General features: G+C 39.9%; 1 protein-coding gene across 2 annotated transcripts in view; it reads right to left on the bottom strand.

The window, feature by feature from the left end:
* The window catches only part of ca16b (carbonic anhydrase XVI b), a 95,530-nt gene that overhangs the window by 24,220 nt on the left and 53,076 nt on the right, over positions 1 to 18,234 (bottom strand). For both annotated transcript variants that reach the window (XM_029431135.1, XM_029431134.1), the window contains exons 4-8: positions 16,675 to 16,823; positions 7,510 to 7,605; positions 5,252 to 5,318; positions 2,928 to 3,085; positions 1,609 to 1,801 (exon numbers count right to left, since the gene is read on the bottom strand). In XM_029431135.1, the coding sequence (XP_029286995.1) occupies positions 1,609 to 1,801; positions 2,928 to 3,085; positions 5,252 to 5,318; positions 7,510 to 7,605; positions 16,675 to 16,823 (663 nt within the window). The remainder of the gene's footprint in view (positions 1 to 1,608; positions 1,802 to 2,927; positions 3,086 to 5,251; positions 5,319 to 7,509; positions 7,606 to 16,674; positions 16,824 to 18,234) is intronic.

Raw genomic sequence — 18,234 nt, 5'->3', positions numbered from 1 at the left:
AAGAGAAAACGAGCAAGAGGGAGGGGGGAAGTGGAAAAAAAAAAAATGGAGAGACACTGGTCCACATTCATTCTGCCTCCTGACATAATGCCACAAAAGCAATTTCACAACTTAATTTGTATGGGTCTAATTTAGCTGTGCCACATATTAATGATGATTGCTGATCGGCCTTGTGAGAGTGCTCCAACTTCATCACAAGCATTCCCAATCAATTCTCCCTGCCAGACACCAACAACACCACTTTAAGGCGCACCAGACTTTCTCATTAGTCTCCATATTTCCTGTACTGTTCTTCTAAAGCAAGCACCGCAAGATGCACACATAAAAGAAAGATGAACAAAAATACTCTAATCAAGCCCTGCGTGAGGTCTGGTCTTTGTATTAACATCGTCTTTGATATAAGAATGACTTGTAACAATGAGAGAATGGCGAGCGTTATTCTGACAGACCAATCTTTATCAATAGACCTTGTGAAATTTGAAATCGTATCCTATTTTTGTGCCGATTTTAATCGCGGCAGAATAATGACTTTCTATGGTCCAAGTAAATGCACCGACGTACTGATTTGAGCTGCGTCTCTATGCTGTGCAGTTAGTTGACTAGATTTTTCAGGAGTCTTTGTGTGTGGAAGATGACATGTGGTCAAAACTTTCATTGAAATGGACAATGCAGGACATGGACATCTGCAACAAATCACACAAGGACCCAAAGTAATACTAGCCCTGTGCAATCAGACTGAATTGTATTCTTGTTATAATACTAAAGCCATTTAAATACAAACGCTGATCATTTAAGAACATGTTATTTTTGACACTTGTATTCTACATTAGTGCGACAGAATCATTGAACCGCCTCAGCATGGGGGCCAATGCGGAAACCAACCAACCTACACCCCTCAAACATCGAGTAAGAGCGATACCATTGATTGCCGTTTAAAGACTTTGGAGGGCGATTATTTAAAACAAGCAAAGAATTTTAACGAATGGATTCAAATGTTTAACTGAAGTAAACTAGCTTACTACCTAGTAGTAACCTAGCGGAGGCCAAGAGTACTACTTTTTTCTTTATCACACTTACATCACTGGGACTGACTGGCTCTACAGTGCTGTTTCTTTATTCCCATGTCTTATCCATGGATCATTAACTGGTGACGATGCTGACCTCTTGCCTGAGGTATGCAGTTTAAGCCTCAGTCTTTTAGCAAGATGTCATGTAGCCATCAAGTACATAATAGTTAATATAAGACGCCTTTTCATTTTGGTACAAGTCAGGCAGAAACAGTATTTTTAACCGCCTCATGACGCTAATGTTAGCTTAATTAGCAAGCTAGCTACAGATTCTGGGAAGCTGTTGAATGGGATGTGACATTTTTTTTTTTGCTTGATTTGCTGATCTCTGACGTAAGCGTGTATTACACACAGTGTGCATTAAGTAATGCTAATCCACAAACTCTGACTACTGTGAGTGCTTTAGGCAGCAATTAAAAAACCGAATAAAATAACAAGTAATGATTGTAATTACATGATTGTATGATTGATTGGTTAGACCAGCGGTGCTGCTGTGCAAGCGTCAAACACAATGTTAAACAATGCAGAAAACAAAGCTTACTTCTCCAAGCCTCAGTGCTGTGAGGGTTTCCCAGGACCTCAGTTATATCTTTCTGCCATGCGTCTTTTACAGCCGACTTGAAGACTTTCCTATTGTCCAGATCCTGCAGGGGCCGGAAGTTGTTTCTCATGTACTCGACAGACTTGACGTGGTCCTGTTGCTCCGTTGTAAAGATGGCGTAAAAGACCTCCAGCTAGAAAGAAACAAGAGAATAGCTATTGAAGCAAAGTTTAGGTAATATTGTTACTATTTGTGTGTGTTGCATATAATATATCATGCAGGACTGCATTTGTAGCCCCTTGCCAGCAGCTGAGTGTTCACAACTGGAGCAGAGTATTTGCAAAAACATTCACACCACAGGCACCAGCAGGCACAGACCTCAATCATCATTCCGGCTACCTACTGCGCTGTAACTTCTCAATGGGGCAAATTTGTGGCCATTGATTGCCATGAATGATCTCCTGCCGCGTGCTGTAATGACTACACATTACAGATACTGTGGAATCAATGTGTCCTATGCGTGCTAGGAGAAATAAATTACAGGTTCATAAAAGACTATCTGTGAGCGTCACAAACATTGTGGCGATGGTCAATATTCTTGCAGCAGAAGTCATTTCTGAACAAAAGATTTGTCCTCCTGCAAGTTAATAGAAATTCCACTGAGCCCCGCACATTTCTACTGCCCAGAAATCTCTAGAGAATATGCAGCTGGGTAACCCAAGATGTATAAAAGATGCAGCAAAGGACTGTGTATGGGATCAGCAAAAAGCATGGGGCATGATTTGGCATATATTATCTCTCAAAATCACAAATGGCAAGAAAATAGGCGGAGGTAAACGGCTTTAAAGCACATTAGGTGGAGTCCTGTAAAATGCTTCATTTTGCATTTCAGATATATTAAACATTTACTGCAATCATTGTAATGTAGTGTAATCATTTTTAATGAACATGTCAGTACTTAAACAACGTTAATTGTCTGATACCAACCTCATGTGCAGCAGTACTCTATTTAAGATGCTATAGTCACCGCCTCAGACTAACAGCATAATATATGTATGAAAGTGATCTCACACTATCATTCCAATGCCAGTAATTGGCTCTCCCTTCCTGCTTACTCATCCACTATATAGGCAGTTATGGTTTCATATGCAGAGGAGTTGGGGAGGAACGAGGGAAAACGCGAAGATGGAGGAGAGGTAGATGAGGGGAAAAATTGCTTGTGCGTCAATACTGTGGTACAGTAAGTGATCCACGGACTGTGTGCAAATGGAGAATATAGCTGTGTGCTCTGTATGTCTGTGTGTGTGGACTTAACAAACCTGTGAGTGGGACAGATACACAGGCCTGGAGAAGATGATCCACTCCACCACCTTGATGCAGGGCGGCGTGGTCAGAGATCCGGTGTATCGGTAGTAATTGTCCACGGACGATGGCAGCAGATCCCTCAGGATGAACGACCTGAGGTTGGTTTCCTTTTCTGGGTAAAGCATGGAATCAAAACTTGTCAGGGTACAAAAAGCACCACATTTTTACCTTACCCTTAAATGCTTTGCTGAAAACCCTGCATATCTTCAGTTACATTTACACCAATATTAACACGGTTGTTTCTTTTCATCTTTCCTGTGGCATGTTAACTGCTTTCCTAAAACCTCCACTAGTGGAAAGATGGTGACAGCAGTTAAAAGCTTCACCACTTATTATCACTGGCCAAATCTCTGTACTCCGAGATCTCCCTTTGGTACTCCTTAGAAAGGAGCAAAGGGAGGGGAGTCAGATACAATGGCCTGCTCTGACAGCTGATCTGTGGCAAGGTGGTAGCCTGCTCTACGTGTAACAACTGTCACATGGGCCACGGGGATTAAGACAGATCCAAATGATTACCAGAACCAGGCAACGCTGTGTACAAAAATAAACTGCAGGAAGAACCCTTTATACAAAGCAATTACGCTGGGTGGGCTATGCAAGTGGGCTTGTTTTTTCCTTGAATTTTGACATGAAAAATAAAGCAGAATTTATGTCAAATCCAATCTCTCACAGCTCATGAACTTATCTGAAAAAGCAGAGGCTTGGGGTGATAGGACTGATAGGACTACTGAGGCACTGGAAGCCTCGCTCACATGCATCATCTGTACTCAAAGTCAAATTCAGTATTCACAGCCTTTCTTCTCCAAGTCTTCAGACAGCGTACGTGCCCTATCGCTCATGGGCCGCCGAGATGCTGATGGATGGATGACTGTGGGATAACGAGCTAGCGGAAAAATCAACCAACCTAACAGGGGAGGAGGCGAGGAGCATTTAGCAGCCAGCAGGAAGAGAGTCTAAAAACCACCACACCCACACCGAGCTCTCTCGCAGCTGGAAGATGAGAGATACTGTGTTGTTAGCACGAACATCTGTGAAGGGTTCAGCCAATTTTGGAGGCTGATGGCGATTCATAAAATAATTGAGTGCAATTATGTGTTTTGGCAAACTGCCTTTATTAAGGTTATATGGCAAAAAAAAAAGAAGAGTTATACCACAGTTAGAATGGCCTAGCAGCTGATAATGGGCCAATCGAAAAATAGGCCATTTTCTTTACTGCAATTACTTCAATGGAATTTTGAGTGCAGAAAATTTCAATAAACAAAAACTGGAGGTCTCTAAGTGAGCTTCCCCCCCCCCCCCCTCACATGTTTTTTCTTTCCCCACTCATTCGGAAAGTTTTTTTCCCCCTCAATGCACAACACAAAAAAAATCACAACCGTACTACCGCAAAACATCAAACATCCATCTCGAGGAAGTACAGGGGGTGAAATCGTAATTACAACAGACTCAATGAAGCTCAGCCCTGGACTTGTGAAACCAGCGATAGATACAGCGTAATTACTCCATGCTTCTATATATCCTCATCCATTTACATGTCCCTTGTCAGTGTATGATTATGCTCACATAAAGACTGTCAGCGGCAGGTTGTAAAGAGAAGCCATACGTGTCTGTGTAAACAGAGCTGCTGTGTCCACAGATGCAGTGAAGGATAACAAAGTCACGTGAAAACATCTGCTTATGGTCTGCATAAGTCATGCATGCAGTGAGAACAGTGCAGCAGCGGTACGTTTAGGACAATATGCCGTGAAGACATTAACTGTTTAAATGTGAATATGAGCCTTCGCAGGAGCCACGGCCCACAATGTACAAACATGTACGTCTGAGTCAGAGTGTTGTGTAATTGAGGCTCAGATGTAATTAATAGCTCCGTCTCTGCAATTGAAGTCTCCTACTGTGGTGCTGTACTAGCAAGGGAGAGGCGGTATCTTGCAAATCTTCTTGCAAATTCGTCCTCCTTTTGAAGTTAAACTCTGCTCATATCTTGTGTTTAGACTCTTATTTGTTGTAAAAAATAAATACGAATGAAGACCAATGCTTAAGCAGCTGAAAGTGAGTGCATGTATTTGTTCTATGGAGGTCGGGCAGGAGCACAATGTCTGCCACTAGGATTTACCTCTCGGATCAACTAAAACATGAGCAGAAATGTCAGAGTGATTTTGTAAGGGATAGTTGTGTTTTTGAATATCCCACATGATTCCCACATTATTGTTTCATGTGGTATGACAGGTAAAAACAAAACCAGTGCACAGTAAATGAACAAAACATTCCCATAACTCACCATGATGCACCACTCTTTTCAAACCCTGGATGATGGGGTCCACAGCTGGATTGTCTTTTTGCCCCAGCTGCAGGAAATGTCCAGAGACAAGGGATTACAAAAAGGGATTACAAGACTAGAACAATAATCTCACATAATGACTAAAGACGATCAATATGAACAAAATACAGGGTGGTGGACACGACGAGGGCAACATCTCTACAACGCAATATAATCTAGCAGCATCTAATACCATCTATTATTATTATTATTATTATTGTGAAGTCTGTGATGTTCATTTTTTGGGGGAGATTTTGAAAGGTTTATGTCCCAGTTAATCCGGTCTCTGGAGTTTTACTAGAGGACGGTACTGTACTGTGTATTTTTCATGGCATTTACTACCAAATATCTTGATTATCATTATGTAATGGTTCTTTGTGGAAAATTACGATCACATTTTGACACAAAATCATGTGTCAAACATCTGATCGTGCTATGAGATGTAGCTGGTGGTATTCAGTAACTCCTTGAGGCCATTTGGCCGTTTGCTTTACTGTCTCCAGAAGATTAACACCATTGTTGATTCCCTCCTTATCTATTAGACCTACTGTTCATTTCTCGATATGACTGAAGACTGGCAAATGTTGTTCAGCCCCACATCCTGCTATATTCCCAAATGCCATATTCCCAAATGTCCTACTTAAGAGACAGGACTGGACAAAACAGTGATGGGATGCAGGGACCAATCTTCCCTTGCTCAACATTAATTCAGGTCAGTCAGAGGAGAATAATTGTGTGGAACTGAATGCTGAATGTGGACAATATTCACACCTTAGAGGCCATTAATAGGCCTTTGGGGAGACAAGGAGGAACTCTGCTCATTGATTAGAGATGGTAAATCTGAGCCAATGTGTGTGTGCCCACTTTAAAAACTCTTGCACTGTAAACTGCTATTCAGCGGATTGTGCATGGTGGTGCTAATTGCAGTAAGCAATAGGGCTGTCAGGACCCAGCGAAGGCATTTAGGTTCTCGTACACACACGGTTTATCAGTGTCTGAGAGTAGACCTACATTACAAACACCTGTGTCCCCATTCCAGCCTCACTCTTCCTGAGAGCTGACCCTTGCCTATATACTATTAAGCTGAAAGTTAGCCCGCATTGATCGCCTGCCATCAATCGTAAAGATAGTGCTAATAGAAATTAAGAGTGTAGCATGTGCTGCTGGTGTATGCTTTTTCACGGTTCATAAATCTCTGAAGTGTTTTAACTGTTAATAGAAATTAGGACCATTCTTGTCTCTTTAGAGCTTATGTGCGCAGACCTTCAGGGGACAATTTGTAGTATCTCTGTAAGCAATCTGCAATGTGCCACAGAAAATAGAAAAATTATCAGCTGCTAGGTGAAAGATAAACTCTCCTATTACAACACAGGTAGCAATTCCAATAAATATTTATCATTTACTGACCTCATACTTATTCAGATGTTCATCCCTTTTTCATAATTGGACTAACAATTATCCCCCTTAAGTCATAATTGCCTCACCAATTTATAGTCTTTTTTCCATCCACTCTTATTTTCTTAGTATGAATTCCTATTTGCTGTCAGTTTATTTGTATTCACTCTTGATATAATTATCTCTTTCTTGTTGTTCATAGTCATTTAATAAGGCAATGAAAAATGATATATAACAACAACTAAATGAAGAGCCATTACGAAGGTTTTCCTTAAGAGCAGTGTTACTCTTCGTAGAAAAACTAAATTGCGGATGTGAAGGATGCATCTTTAAACATAAGTCTACTCTGTGAGGATAAACTAAGCACAGCTGTGCTTTTCCCTCAAATGCTAACATGCTCACAACGATAATGCTAACATGCTGATATTAATGTTGACCGTGTTCACTATCTTAGTTTAGCAAGTTACCATGCTAACATGTACTAATGAGCAGGAAACACAAATTAGAGCTGAGGCTCATGGGAATGTCCTTAAATCAAATTATTGAAAAAAATAATATGTTTGACCTGATGGTGGCGCTACATGAAAAGTCAGGGGATTACCAAAGTGAATATAATTCATGCTCAAGGGGGCATGGATGTTTGTACCACATTTTATGTTAATCCATCCAAAAGCTGCTGAGATATTTCAGGCTGGACTAAAGAGGTGATTGACCACCGGACAGACATCCCTAGAAGCATGCACTATAGCTGTAAGTGCACTTGCGTAGTATCAGTTTTCTTCAGATTACATTTGTCTTGACCTTCGGACCCGGCGATACCTTACCTCAAAGAAGACGGCCATGGCCACGATGATGCGTCTTTCCTTGATGGCAGCGCTCAGGCTGTCAAAGTCATCTGAATTGTAAAGGTAAATCTGCATCTGGGATGGGAAACAGAGCATAAACAGCTTTAGGAGTGGACAAGGAGAACCAATAGTCCTGTCATCAATCACTTGGACACACTGCTGAGGAGCTGATGAAAAGCTGTTTTGAGGGGCATAAAAGAGGGTGTATTTATCGGTCCCATAAATCTCCCATAATCTGTGTCATTCCTTTTTGTGTTGTGCCACTCCTGGGGGATGCTAGAGAAATACAGCATCCCATTCCTCAGGGCGACTGTCCTCACAGAGACAAGTCACGAGCTGAGAGGAAGAGCTGGAGGAATGTGCTCTTTTCCTGTGCCGAGATCTAACAGAATGGTGCGCTTCTAATCATTGCTTCCAATTACCTTAAATCACCCACAACATCACTTCTGATTTCACAACAGAGTTTAGGATGAGAGAATATAATGTGACCACATCATACAGAGAATACATCATATACCTTTGATGGCTCTGGTTTCCAATAAAAAAAAAAAAAAAGACTTTCATTCCGTTCATTTCAAAGCAGACATATTATGGTAGTGCTGATCGAAATCAGCGAACGATTCTAAAAGTAGCAATTGGAGCTGCCCATCATCTCGCATACTCCAGCCTCTTTAAAAAGAAAAAGCCTTTCATGTCACTGAACCAAGTTAATTGGCAATAAAAAAAGGTCCTAGATGTTGATTTAATTAGAGGATATGCTTGTCTTTTTTCTTCTTTCAAAAGGAAAATTACGGGGGGGAAAACGAGCCACAATTGACTGTGCTATAATCAGATGCAAAAACTCTAAATAAATAAACGTATAAATAAGGATACATCCACTAATATGTACCAAATTCCTAAACAAGGTACAAAATGAGGCAATCCAGATAATTTAAGTTAATTAGTTTCCTTCAGACTTCCTTTAACTGCAGCCTTTAATGGAACTAATTTGTTGTGCGAGAACTCAGCAAGAAAGAGCTCCAGCCATTCATCAGCCTTCAGATGTTATTAACTACATTACCTAATTAAGCCGGCCCCCTTAGGCTCGCTGACATCGGCCCACGTGACCCGCTCTTATTAACAGCACACCGGAAAACGTGATATTCAATTGTCAAACACTTTCATAGCAGGCAGCCAATAAAAATAAATGTTGCCGAAAGCGATCTGAATCACTTGATTGCACGCTTCGTTTCACTGTATGTTTGCAAGCTCAGGCACAAAACCCCCTCGTTGGAGTACACTTCATTCACATGCACCAATATCGCTGGAAGTTGTTGATTTTAAGCAGGACAGACAGGTGGTCTGACCAATCTTTAGGCTCACTTAAGACATTCAGAAACATTCATACATGTTTGTTCTTGTTAGTACAAAATGTGCTGTACTGTTGTACAGAGAGATGTAAAGGCAATCTGAGAACGGTGAGTACCGATAACAGACAGCTGGCGAGAAACCAGAGGTAGCAGGTGGAAACTAAAAGACAAACAAAACAAGCTTTATAATTCACCTCCAGTTTTCTCTGTAGAGCAGACGGCCCCACAACGTTAGTGCAAACACAAGCTCTGAACGCTGCTCTCCATTCTCAAGTTCCATTTAAGCACAAACAGGTGAAAAACAAAGTCATGTTTGGCATGATTTCTGGAGACAGTGAGGCAAGACAAGCAAACTGCAAAGATAAGATTGTGTGCGGAGACATCTTAAGAGTTACCACAGCATCACTAATGTATTCTTTTTTTCCGTACTTTATTATTTATAAATACATTATATAACAGTGTTGTTCTTTAAAAACAGTATGGTTTTCCCACAACCAACTGCCTTATCCTTTCAATAGAGCACCTACAGCGTTCAGTTTCAAGAAGAATTAGGTGTCATAAAATGTGTACAGTAGGCGTTACTGAACTAATACATGAAACCGAGTGTGTCGCACATTACAGATTACTGACGGACAACTTCACGGACGATGAAAAAGGACAGCACAAGAGAATAGGATGAGAATAAGTTGTGTGTGCAGAGTGTATGTGAGTAAACATACAGCATATTCACCACGTAGATCAAGCGTTACCGTTGCTATGATGGCTGTTGCGAGTCCGACACTGTAAACATCACAGATCGGAATTGATAAGATTTTAATGATATTGATTCCATTATCAATTCTCCTTATCGATCCGATTCTTTATCGATTCCTGATAAGTTGTTGGTACACGAGTACATAAAAGGTTTACTAGCGGCACGCTTTTAATCGTTTTTCCCAAACAAACTGATCGGTGTATTGCGTTACGTCATTGCACATGTGCAACTGTCAGAAAACATCGATAAGAGGAATCGATAGTGAAGGAGGGATGCATTTCCAATTAAACTCCTGAGCTCTGTGAAGTGTCCCTACTTACATATGTTTATAGTACACACACTTATCCACATATTTATATATTATTACAATATACAGTATTTCTTTCTACTGTACAGTATTTAATTTGACATTCTGTTTTTCTTATTCTATTTTATATGTATATATTTGACTTATTCCTGCATTTTACTTACACTACTATGTCTCTTGCACTATTTTATTTCTTTTTTTATGTCTTGAAAAGTGTATGTTGCATTGTCGAAGAAGCCTGGGACTTTAGATGATTATTTCCAACAACTACGCTGTCGCTGTTGTGCATATGACAAAGCCTTTGAATCTTGATCTAGTCTCTCAACAGGAACAGATTCTCGATGTTCACCGCTAACAAACGTGCGTCATTCTTTTCTGCTTTTATTGCAACGTAACAAATTCAAATCGACACACAAGCCGATAAAGAAAACATATTCACCAGTTGTAATTGCATGACTGATACATAATAGCAGATTCTTGCTATACACTTAGCGTTTCAATTCATTGTGCACTCATTTTCCAACACCGCTGATGGGTTGTTGGCTTCAGTCACCCCATGCATCACAAACCATGACAGCTGGGTTTTTACTTCCATAACATTGTAGTGTTTTCTGTGTTCCATCTATTTACTCTGCGTGTTGAGCTCGCAGGGTCGCCGTATACCTCCACATTAGTCTCGACTGCAGATGTGCTTCCAGTGCCGGTGGAGCTTTTTCTCGTTCTGAAATGTACCGCACTGAACACCCAGCCCAACCCTTCACACATCCCCACTACTGAGTGCGTACCCTTCCAAGGTGTGATTTGTAATCCATGTATAATTAATCCAACCTGGGTGACACCTTAATATATTATTAGAAAAGATCTCCTTATGGTACCCTGAGGCAGAAAAAAAAAACATTTTTCATTGTGCTGTTTGAGCGAACAGGTGGTCCATCTATCGATTTCCCCACTTCACTGCCATGAAAAGACCGTGGTTAGATTAATGTCAAGCTCAGGAGCCACAGGCCGAACAGCCATGGTTGGGTTTTTTTTGTTGTTGTGTTTTTACATAACCATGTTACAAAAGCAGAGCAGCTCTGTAATGCAGCTTTTTGAATTTCTCTTTCTACCCCCTTTACGAAAGTGTGAACTATATTTGTGTGTGTTTTCAAGCTTCTGGGCAGGTGGAATAAACACTTTTGAGTTGTTTTTCACCCTCCACTATAAGAGTAAATGCTTTTTGCAGTGTGTTATAAGCTAGTCAGGGCTGAATGTGACTCATTTGAAGTGGAGAGATAATTAGACAGCAGATTGGAAAACAGTCTCTGTTTAGCAGAGACAAAATCAGCCCTGGAGCTCAACCTCCAAGGTCATTCTGCTCAACTCTCCAAGAACTAAACATATACAAACAAAACAAAAGCCAACCTCTGCTGTAAAAAGATCACTGGGTATGTCAAACACAAACATTTATGAATGTGGAATTTTGCCGTGCATGGTGTTGGATGATATATAATCGCAAATACATCAAACTCTGTCGTCGTAAATATGAAATATGAAAATGCCAGGAATTACAGGATGAAGCAGCTCAATGGCCAAAGGCTAGATCCTGCATTACCATGTTCCACTTCAACGATTCATCATTTGATTTTCCTCTTTCACCTTTTGATTCAGAGAGTGAAATAATACATCATGTTGATACAAGCCGGCTGACTTATTGATTAAGAGAATAACTTTCATAAGCAGACCTCCCACTCTGTCTCTGCATATATGGTGCACCATGTACATACACAGTATGTAGTTAACAGGAATATGTGGATGAAATTCTCCTTTTTGTACTTCCTGTACCAAAGACAATGCTGTATTTCCCATGAGGATATGACTGTAAGGTTGCCAATTTGTTCAAAAAAATACTCGCCCATCATACTGTATGTCAAGTCAATGTTATCAGGGCTGCATGCTCTTGACATGTTTGTTAACATAATAAATAGTACGAGAAGAGGGTCCCCTATCCTTTGAGTTATGAACATATTCAGACTTCCTATTCATCCAAAGAGCATTTCATCAGTTACCAGCATATTTTCAACAAATACACAGAATACTCTAAAGCAACCTGCCTGATGTAGACCTTCATCGAGACAACCAGTTAGGTTTTCTTTTTCTTCTATGTTCCCAAATATGCTCTTTTAAATTGATTTGAAACGGATGGTTATTCAGTTTTTAAATGAAAACTATAAATAAAGCAACATGAAAGTACATATTGCTCGTGTGTTTTTCATTACCTGGGAGGAAATGCTTTTTTTCGTTAACATGTTCATCTGCTGTCATCTATTAGTCTAAAATAAAATTGACTATACACTGTAGATGTATGGCATGACGCTATATCACATTACTGTTTCAGCGTCCAGAGAAGAAAACAGCAGTCAAGCGAGCTTTCAGAGAGAGAGAGAGAGAGAGAGAGAGAGAGAAATGGAGGGCTGCATCCAGTGATTATAGGGAAAGGAAAAAGATGGCAAATGCTGTGTTACACCTTACACCGACATCTGTGGAGAACATTCCGCCAGTTCTGGTTGATATGGAAACAGCACAAGAGCAGCCACAAGAGCAGCTAGCTGTGGTAGAACCCATAGGTCCGAATGAAGACGTTAATGTGTCCTCCACACCCGAGAGATAAGGAATACATCTTCAGCAGAGAAATGTTGCCAAAGAGTCTAGAAAGAGAAGTGTAAAACTGAAAACCTAGGGCTTGCATCTGAGGAACGGGGTAGCGGAGAAAAAGGAAAGATGCATTCAGAAAGTGTGAGAAGAGGTTAATGGCAAAGTAAAAAAAAAATACAAGCTAAAAGGGGTGCAAGAAGCTGTCAGCAGAGAGAAAACAAGCGGTTATCAATTTTCTCAGAGTCATCTTTTAGCTGGAAAAACACACAATCACCAAAATAAAGAGAAAATACAAAGAAGCGCTGTAACAAAGCCCCTCTATGCACAGCAACAGAGGTGGTGCAGCATCTCTCCATGTCTTACAGACAATTTGCCAGAAGTCGGCCTTTTTATATCACAGAGCCGAAGACCAGGGATAGAGACACACGTGCATGTGTGGAACATGAGAATGTCTGGCTATTGGTTAACAAACTCGCCAAGAGAGGGCTGTTGAAAACAACTAGCATCTCAGACAGAGAGAGACTGTACAGAGGTTTCTTGGCAACAACGGGAGTGGGTTACTTCAACAAACGGAGAAAAAACCTTTGCCATAAATCAATTCAACTGGATCCACCAGCAAGATGAAAACAGAAAATACAAGCTTATCATTTTGGAGGCAACCCAAAGCAGGCCACAATACACACTGCGACCCCTACACAGTCCATGGCACTAAATGTAGACAACACTGTCTACGGACAGCGTGGGCACACCTGGACACAGCTTATAGTTCAGTGACGCATGATGCAGTGATTACAGCATGTAATCAGTGATGGACCCATTACAGTACAGGAACAAAGCAAATGTTTACCTCTTTAGTACTGTTCCTTTGCTTTCTGGGTTCACGCATGTTACTATTCAGCACATTCCCATGGAAAAGGCTGCCCCGGATGGTATTGGTGGTGCCGTAAAGAGGGAAGCAGATTTCTATGTTCGCAGAGGAGGTGAGCTGCACTGGACTTGTATGAAATGCTGGCCAAAAAAAAAAATCAGGGGCCAACTATTACTCACCATTGGGAAAGCAAAGAGAGCATTCAGTAATATGATGAGCCGATTCCAGCCGCAATTGTTGCACAGCTGCAATTTAAAAAGCCAAAGAGAAACAGCCTAAACAACCCATGGCTGTTTTGGAAGACTATTACATCTTTATCTGGAAATAAAAACAGTATTGAGCTTCCCTCATGCACAGTCAAGGACTCTCAAAACATCTCTGACAACCATAATGCTTGATTGCTTCAATAAGCACCTCATTGCCTCTGGTTCCCTGTTTGACTCTCTCTACCAATTGCAAGAGAAGACGTTTGTTTTGATCTGTAACTGTTAGTCAGTCTTTTAGCTTTAAGTTGGTTACTGTCACAGAGGTGTACAAAGCCCTTAGACTTTTATACAGCAGGTCCGGATATCCTACATCCATATTCTTTAATGTTAGCCGATGATTATGTTGCACCACCTTTAACATATGCGTTTAATCTCTCCTTAGTCTGTAACAAAATTCCTCCTAAATGGATGTTTTTCTTCCCCTGTTAAAGGAGGAGACACGACACTTTCAAACAACTATTGGCCCATTTCCAACAGTGTATACTTAGCTAAGACTCTGGAATCCCTTGTGAGTGAGCAGCTTATTTTTATTTGATTATCAATCAGGTCATAATAAAAACCACAGCAGCTTTAAAAAAGGTAGTAAATTATTTTATTGAATCCTTGGACAACAAACAACACCGTGGAGCCCTTTTTATTGGATTATATAAGGCTTTTGACCGTGTCGATCATACAATATTGAAGCATTACCTCCAGCTCTCTTAATGTAATAAAGGGTGTACCCCAGGAGTCGGTCCTAGGACCATTCTTCTTCTGAAATGTATATAAAAAGTAAATGCAAATTTTCATTTTTATTTTCTTTTGATGCAAAGAGGTTTTGCATCTTCTCAATGACTTCACTCTTTAGATACTGTATCCCATGGAGCACTGAAATTCATTACATATCTTAAGGCCCTCACTCACCATTGCTGTCTGTGTACTTGGTTGGCATGCATTCACCCACAAACTCAATCACTGGCATTTCCTTATTTATAAGGGCATTCCTAAATTGCTTCCTTCGTATCTATGTAAATGTATCACTTTGAAAGATTCTGGAAGCTACCATCTCTGCTATGTGACATATTTGCAAGACTTACTCTTACTATCTGTCCCCAATGTCCATCTTGAAATGAGAAAAAAGGGCTTTTACTCATCCTGCTCCTGCAGCTTGTAATTTGTTGTCGGGGAAATGCTCTCTTAAAGTGTTTTCAAAAATAGATTGAAGGAAGTACCGCTATATGATCCAGGATATGATCGTTTCCATATAGCCATGCTGTGATCTCAAACAATATTGTCCGTAACTGTTATATGTTGTATGTCTGAAACTTTGTTTGAATTTGCTGCTGCATGTCTTGGATTTAATTTTTTTGAAATAAAATATCTTTGACAGAGAGGTTAATGTAAACACACAAACACAAACACACACACACACAAAATCTATATTTCCCATCTGTAAGGCATCATTTTTTATTCTTGCTCAGCTTTTTTCTAACGGCTGCCTAAATTTAGAAGCACGCCATCAAAAGAGCCATACGCACAACAGCTTTATAATGGCTGTATATAATCCGGTGCCCTTTAAAAGTACATTGAACACAAAGTGATGTGGCAAAAAGAAATCTAACTCCTCATTCAGCATCAAACGATGTGCCTGCAGAGAGGGCTACAAAGAACAGGGTCAAGAAACAAACACAGGAGAACTCTCGCTGCCAGTTTGGAGATATGACAGCGAAGCACACTAACAGCCATTTCTCTTTTTCATACACTGTAATATTTACACCAATTATTAACCATTTGACGATAGAAGGGGTACAAAAAAAATGCAAAAAAAAATGCAAGAGTATGACACATTTGCAAATTCATTTTAGATTATGAATAGAAATGGCATTGTAAATCATAAAAATGTGAAAGGCACTAATAACCAATTTTCTGCACCACATAAAGAGTGGGATTTCTGCTTTAATCCAGGAGCCAAAATAAATAATACCAAAAAGGTTTTAGACTTAATACCCTTTATATCTGTGCTACACGAGTGGGTGATCCTTTGTTTTCCTTTATTACTTGCAGTATGTTCTACCTTTGTTTCTTTGGTCTGCTATTTGGCGTCACTGGCATTGAGAAATGTGTTGTGACCTTGTGCAAAAAGCCTTTAAGAGCAAGGACAAACTTCTGCTTCAATGTTTATCTCATTTTAACTCAGTACTCGGTACAAAACCTTACCTTACATTACCTCAATGCCTTTTCACTCTGGTTTTCATTGATGTGATATCCTTGTCAATATTTTTTGCTCATTCCTGCACAAAACCGCACAGCTCTTCCACTTTAAAAACAGATACATTTGCATGTATTTTCTTCTAATATGTTCTATTCTAAATGCGTCTATTTTATAATCTGTCCCTTAACTTTTAATCCATAACATGAAAGACAAATTCCTTGTATGTGCAGGCTTGTTCGAATAAACTGTTTCTGTTGTAAATGTGCAGTCACCCTGATGACATCATCAGGGTTATTTTCTCACTATTTTCTCCTCTAATTTTTGAACAAACTGACTTTACCCTTTATAACTATGAGTTAGTCAAGATGGCTCTCAGTTTAAAATGTTCCTCAAGCAACTAGAAGTAATACAATGATTAGTTATAAAATATGTACTATTGTATCTTTAAGACACATTTCACAAGGGGGGGATTACATTATTAAGGAAGCTGCTATTTATCTTCAATTTCACTTTTAAGTGGGTCTATTTCATCATCATCTGGAAGCAAGATTTTACCTAAAAAAAAAAAAACAGCTTTGACCACAGTGAATTGAGGGTTTTTGTTTTAGCCCTGAACGCAGTGGGGCTTCTTGGAGTTCTTCTTGAAGTAAAACTGGATTTTAGAAGCATCAATGTGCTGCCTCAATTTTGCACCATGCTCCAATATTCAACATGGACCCTCGAGGCCCCATATTGCACATTTGTCAAAGTGTATTGTAGTGACAGGATTCTTTACCTCTACAGGAAACCTTCGGCCATTTATGCTGTGTTCTGAGCCTACTGATCCATTACCATGGCCCCAGTGAAACTCCATCTTCTCAACCTTAAAACGCCCCGGCAGTCCAGCACCTCTCACAAAGTAGTCATCCTTCAGGAGAACAGCAACTGGAGACAAAGAGGGTTCAAAAGGAGAAAAAAATAAATAAAAAGAAGGAATCAAACAATGAAAGAATATTAAGTACACTCATCCAAAGGCAGAAAAATGGAGATTAGAAGTCAAAGAATTGATTCAACTCATTTTTTTAATTTACGCCAGTTATCTTAAGATCTCAACTTTATTCTCATCAGTTTTTTTTGTAATGACAACTCAATTATCTCATTATCTCAAGATAACACATTTAAATGCTGTGACGTTCATGTTTATTCTATAGCTTCTGATCCTGAGACGATGCATTTCGTTATCTCGAAAAAATATCAAATCTGTTCTCTGTGATGAAATGACAAAATGCAATTTCTACCTGCTTCTGACACTGATTTATTTGTTTATCAGTCATTTCCTCTCCCTGGGACATTGTCAGTATGAACTAAAAACCTGGCAAAGATGGTATACTCGCTCAGATTTATGTTAGCGTTTAATGTGAACTGTGCAAACATTTCTACATCAACCTTTCTTTATGAAATCGGATGTTAAATAGGCCGCCTTGAATGCAGATTTGGTTTTGTTTTGAAATGATTTCACAGAAAGTGTTTTTAATTGGAACTCATCAATGTGCTTTAATCCTTTCATTAGAGGCTATTTAAAAGGGTCTACCTGGCAACCCACAGCCTGACATGGTTTGTTTCTGTAGGACGCTCTCTGTGGGGAATCATCGTGGCGAGATGCAAAGTCGATGGTGGGCACATTCACAATGATGCCACTGAGGTGCCCTCAAGAAAGAGCACACACCAGACCCTTACAGTGTCCTCGACGTCCCGTTGGCCGAGTGTGCGAAGCTTCAGACAAAGCCAATACTGATTTGGACTTCCGTTACCATGGCAACAGTGGAATTCTTCGAAACATTCGGGTTCCCCCCCCCCCCCCCCCCCCCGCTAAATAATACTTACGATATTTTATGACATTTCATTTATCAGTGATTTTGTCATAATTATCTGTATGGTAAGTATACAAGTTCAGGCCCATGAGATCCCAAAACAGGCATGTAAAATACAATCACTTTCCATAGCCTGAGGTCTCCATTGTATTTTAATTCTGTGAGCATTTATCTGAATGTTTGTGAAACCTAAAAATAACGTAATTACAAAATGATTTTGCTTGTTCTGTGGAATGGTCATTTTGCGTATTACTATTAGGTTATTCACGCAGGATTTAGAAAAGTTCCTAGGAATATTTAATCCAGATTCAGGGAGTGAAGCACTATAAAAACCTTTCAACTGCATGATAAATATTTCTGCTCAATTGAACTACTGTGAGCAGACAATGAACGTCATAAATTACAACTGTTGCTGTGATATTGGTGTTTGCCTAAAGAGAGCTGACCATAATCACAGAGGGGATGACACCACAGCTGTGCATGTT

Source organism: Cottoperca gobio, chromosome 5 (genome assembly GCF_900634415.1).
Source record: "Cottoperca gobio chromosome 5, fCotGob3.1, whole genome shotgun sequence".
Classification (NCBI taxonomy): domain Eukaryota; kingdom Metazoa; phylum Chordata; class Actinopteri; order Perciformes; family Bovichtidae; genus Cottoperca; species Cottoperca gobio.
This window is presented reverse-complemented; position numbering and strand designations above follow the sequence as displayed.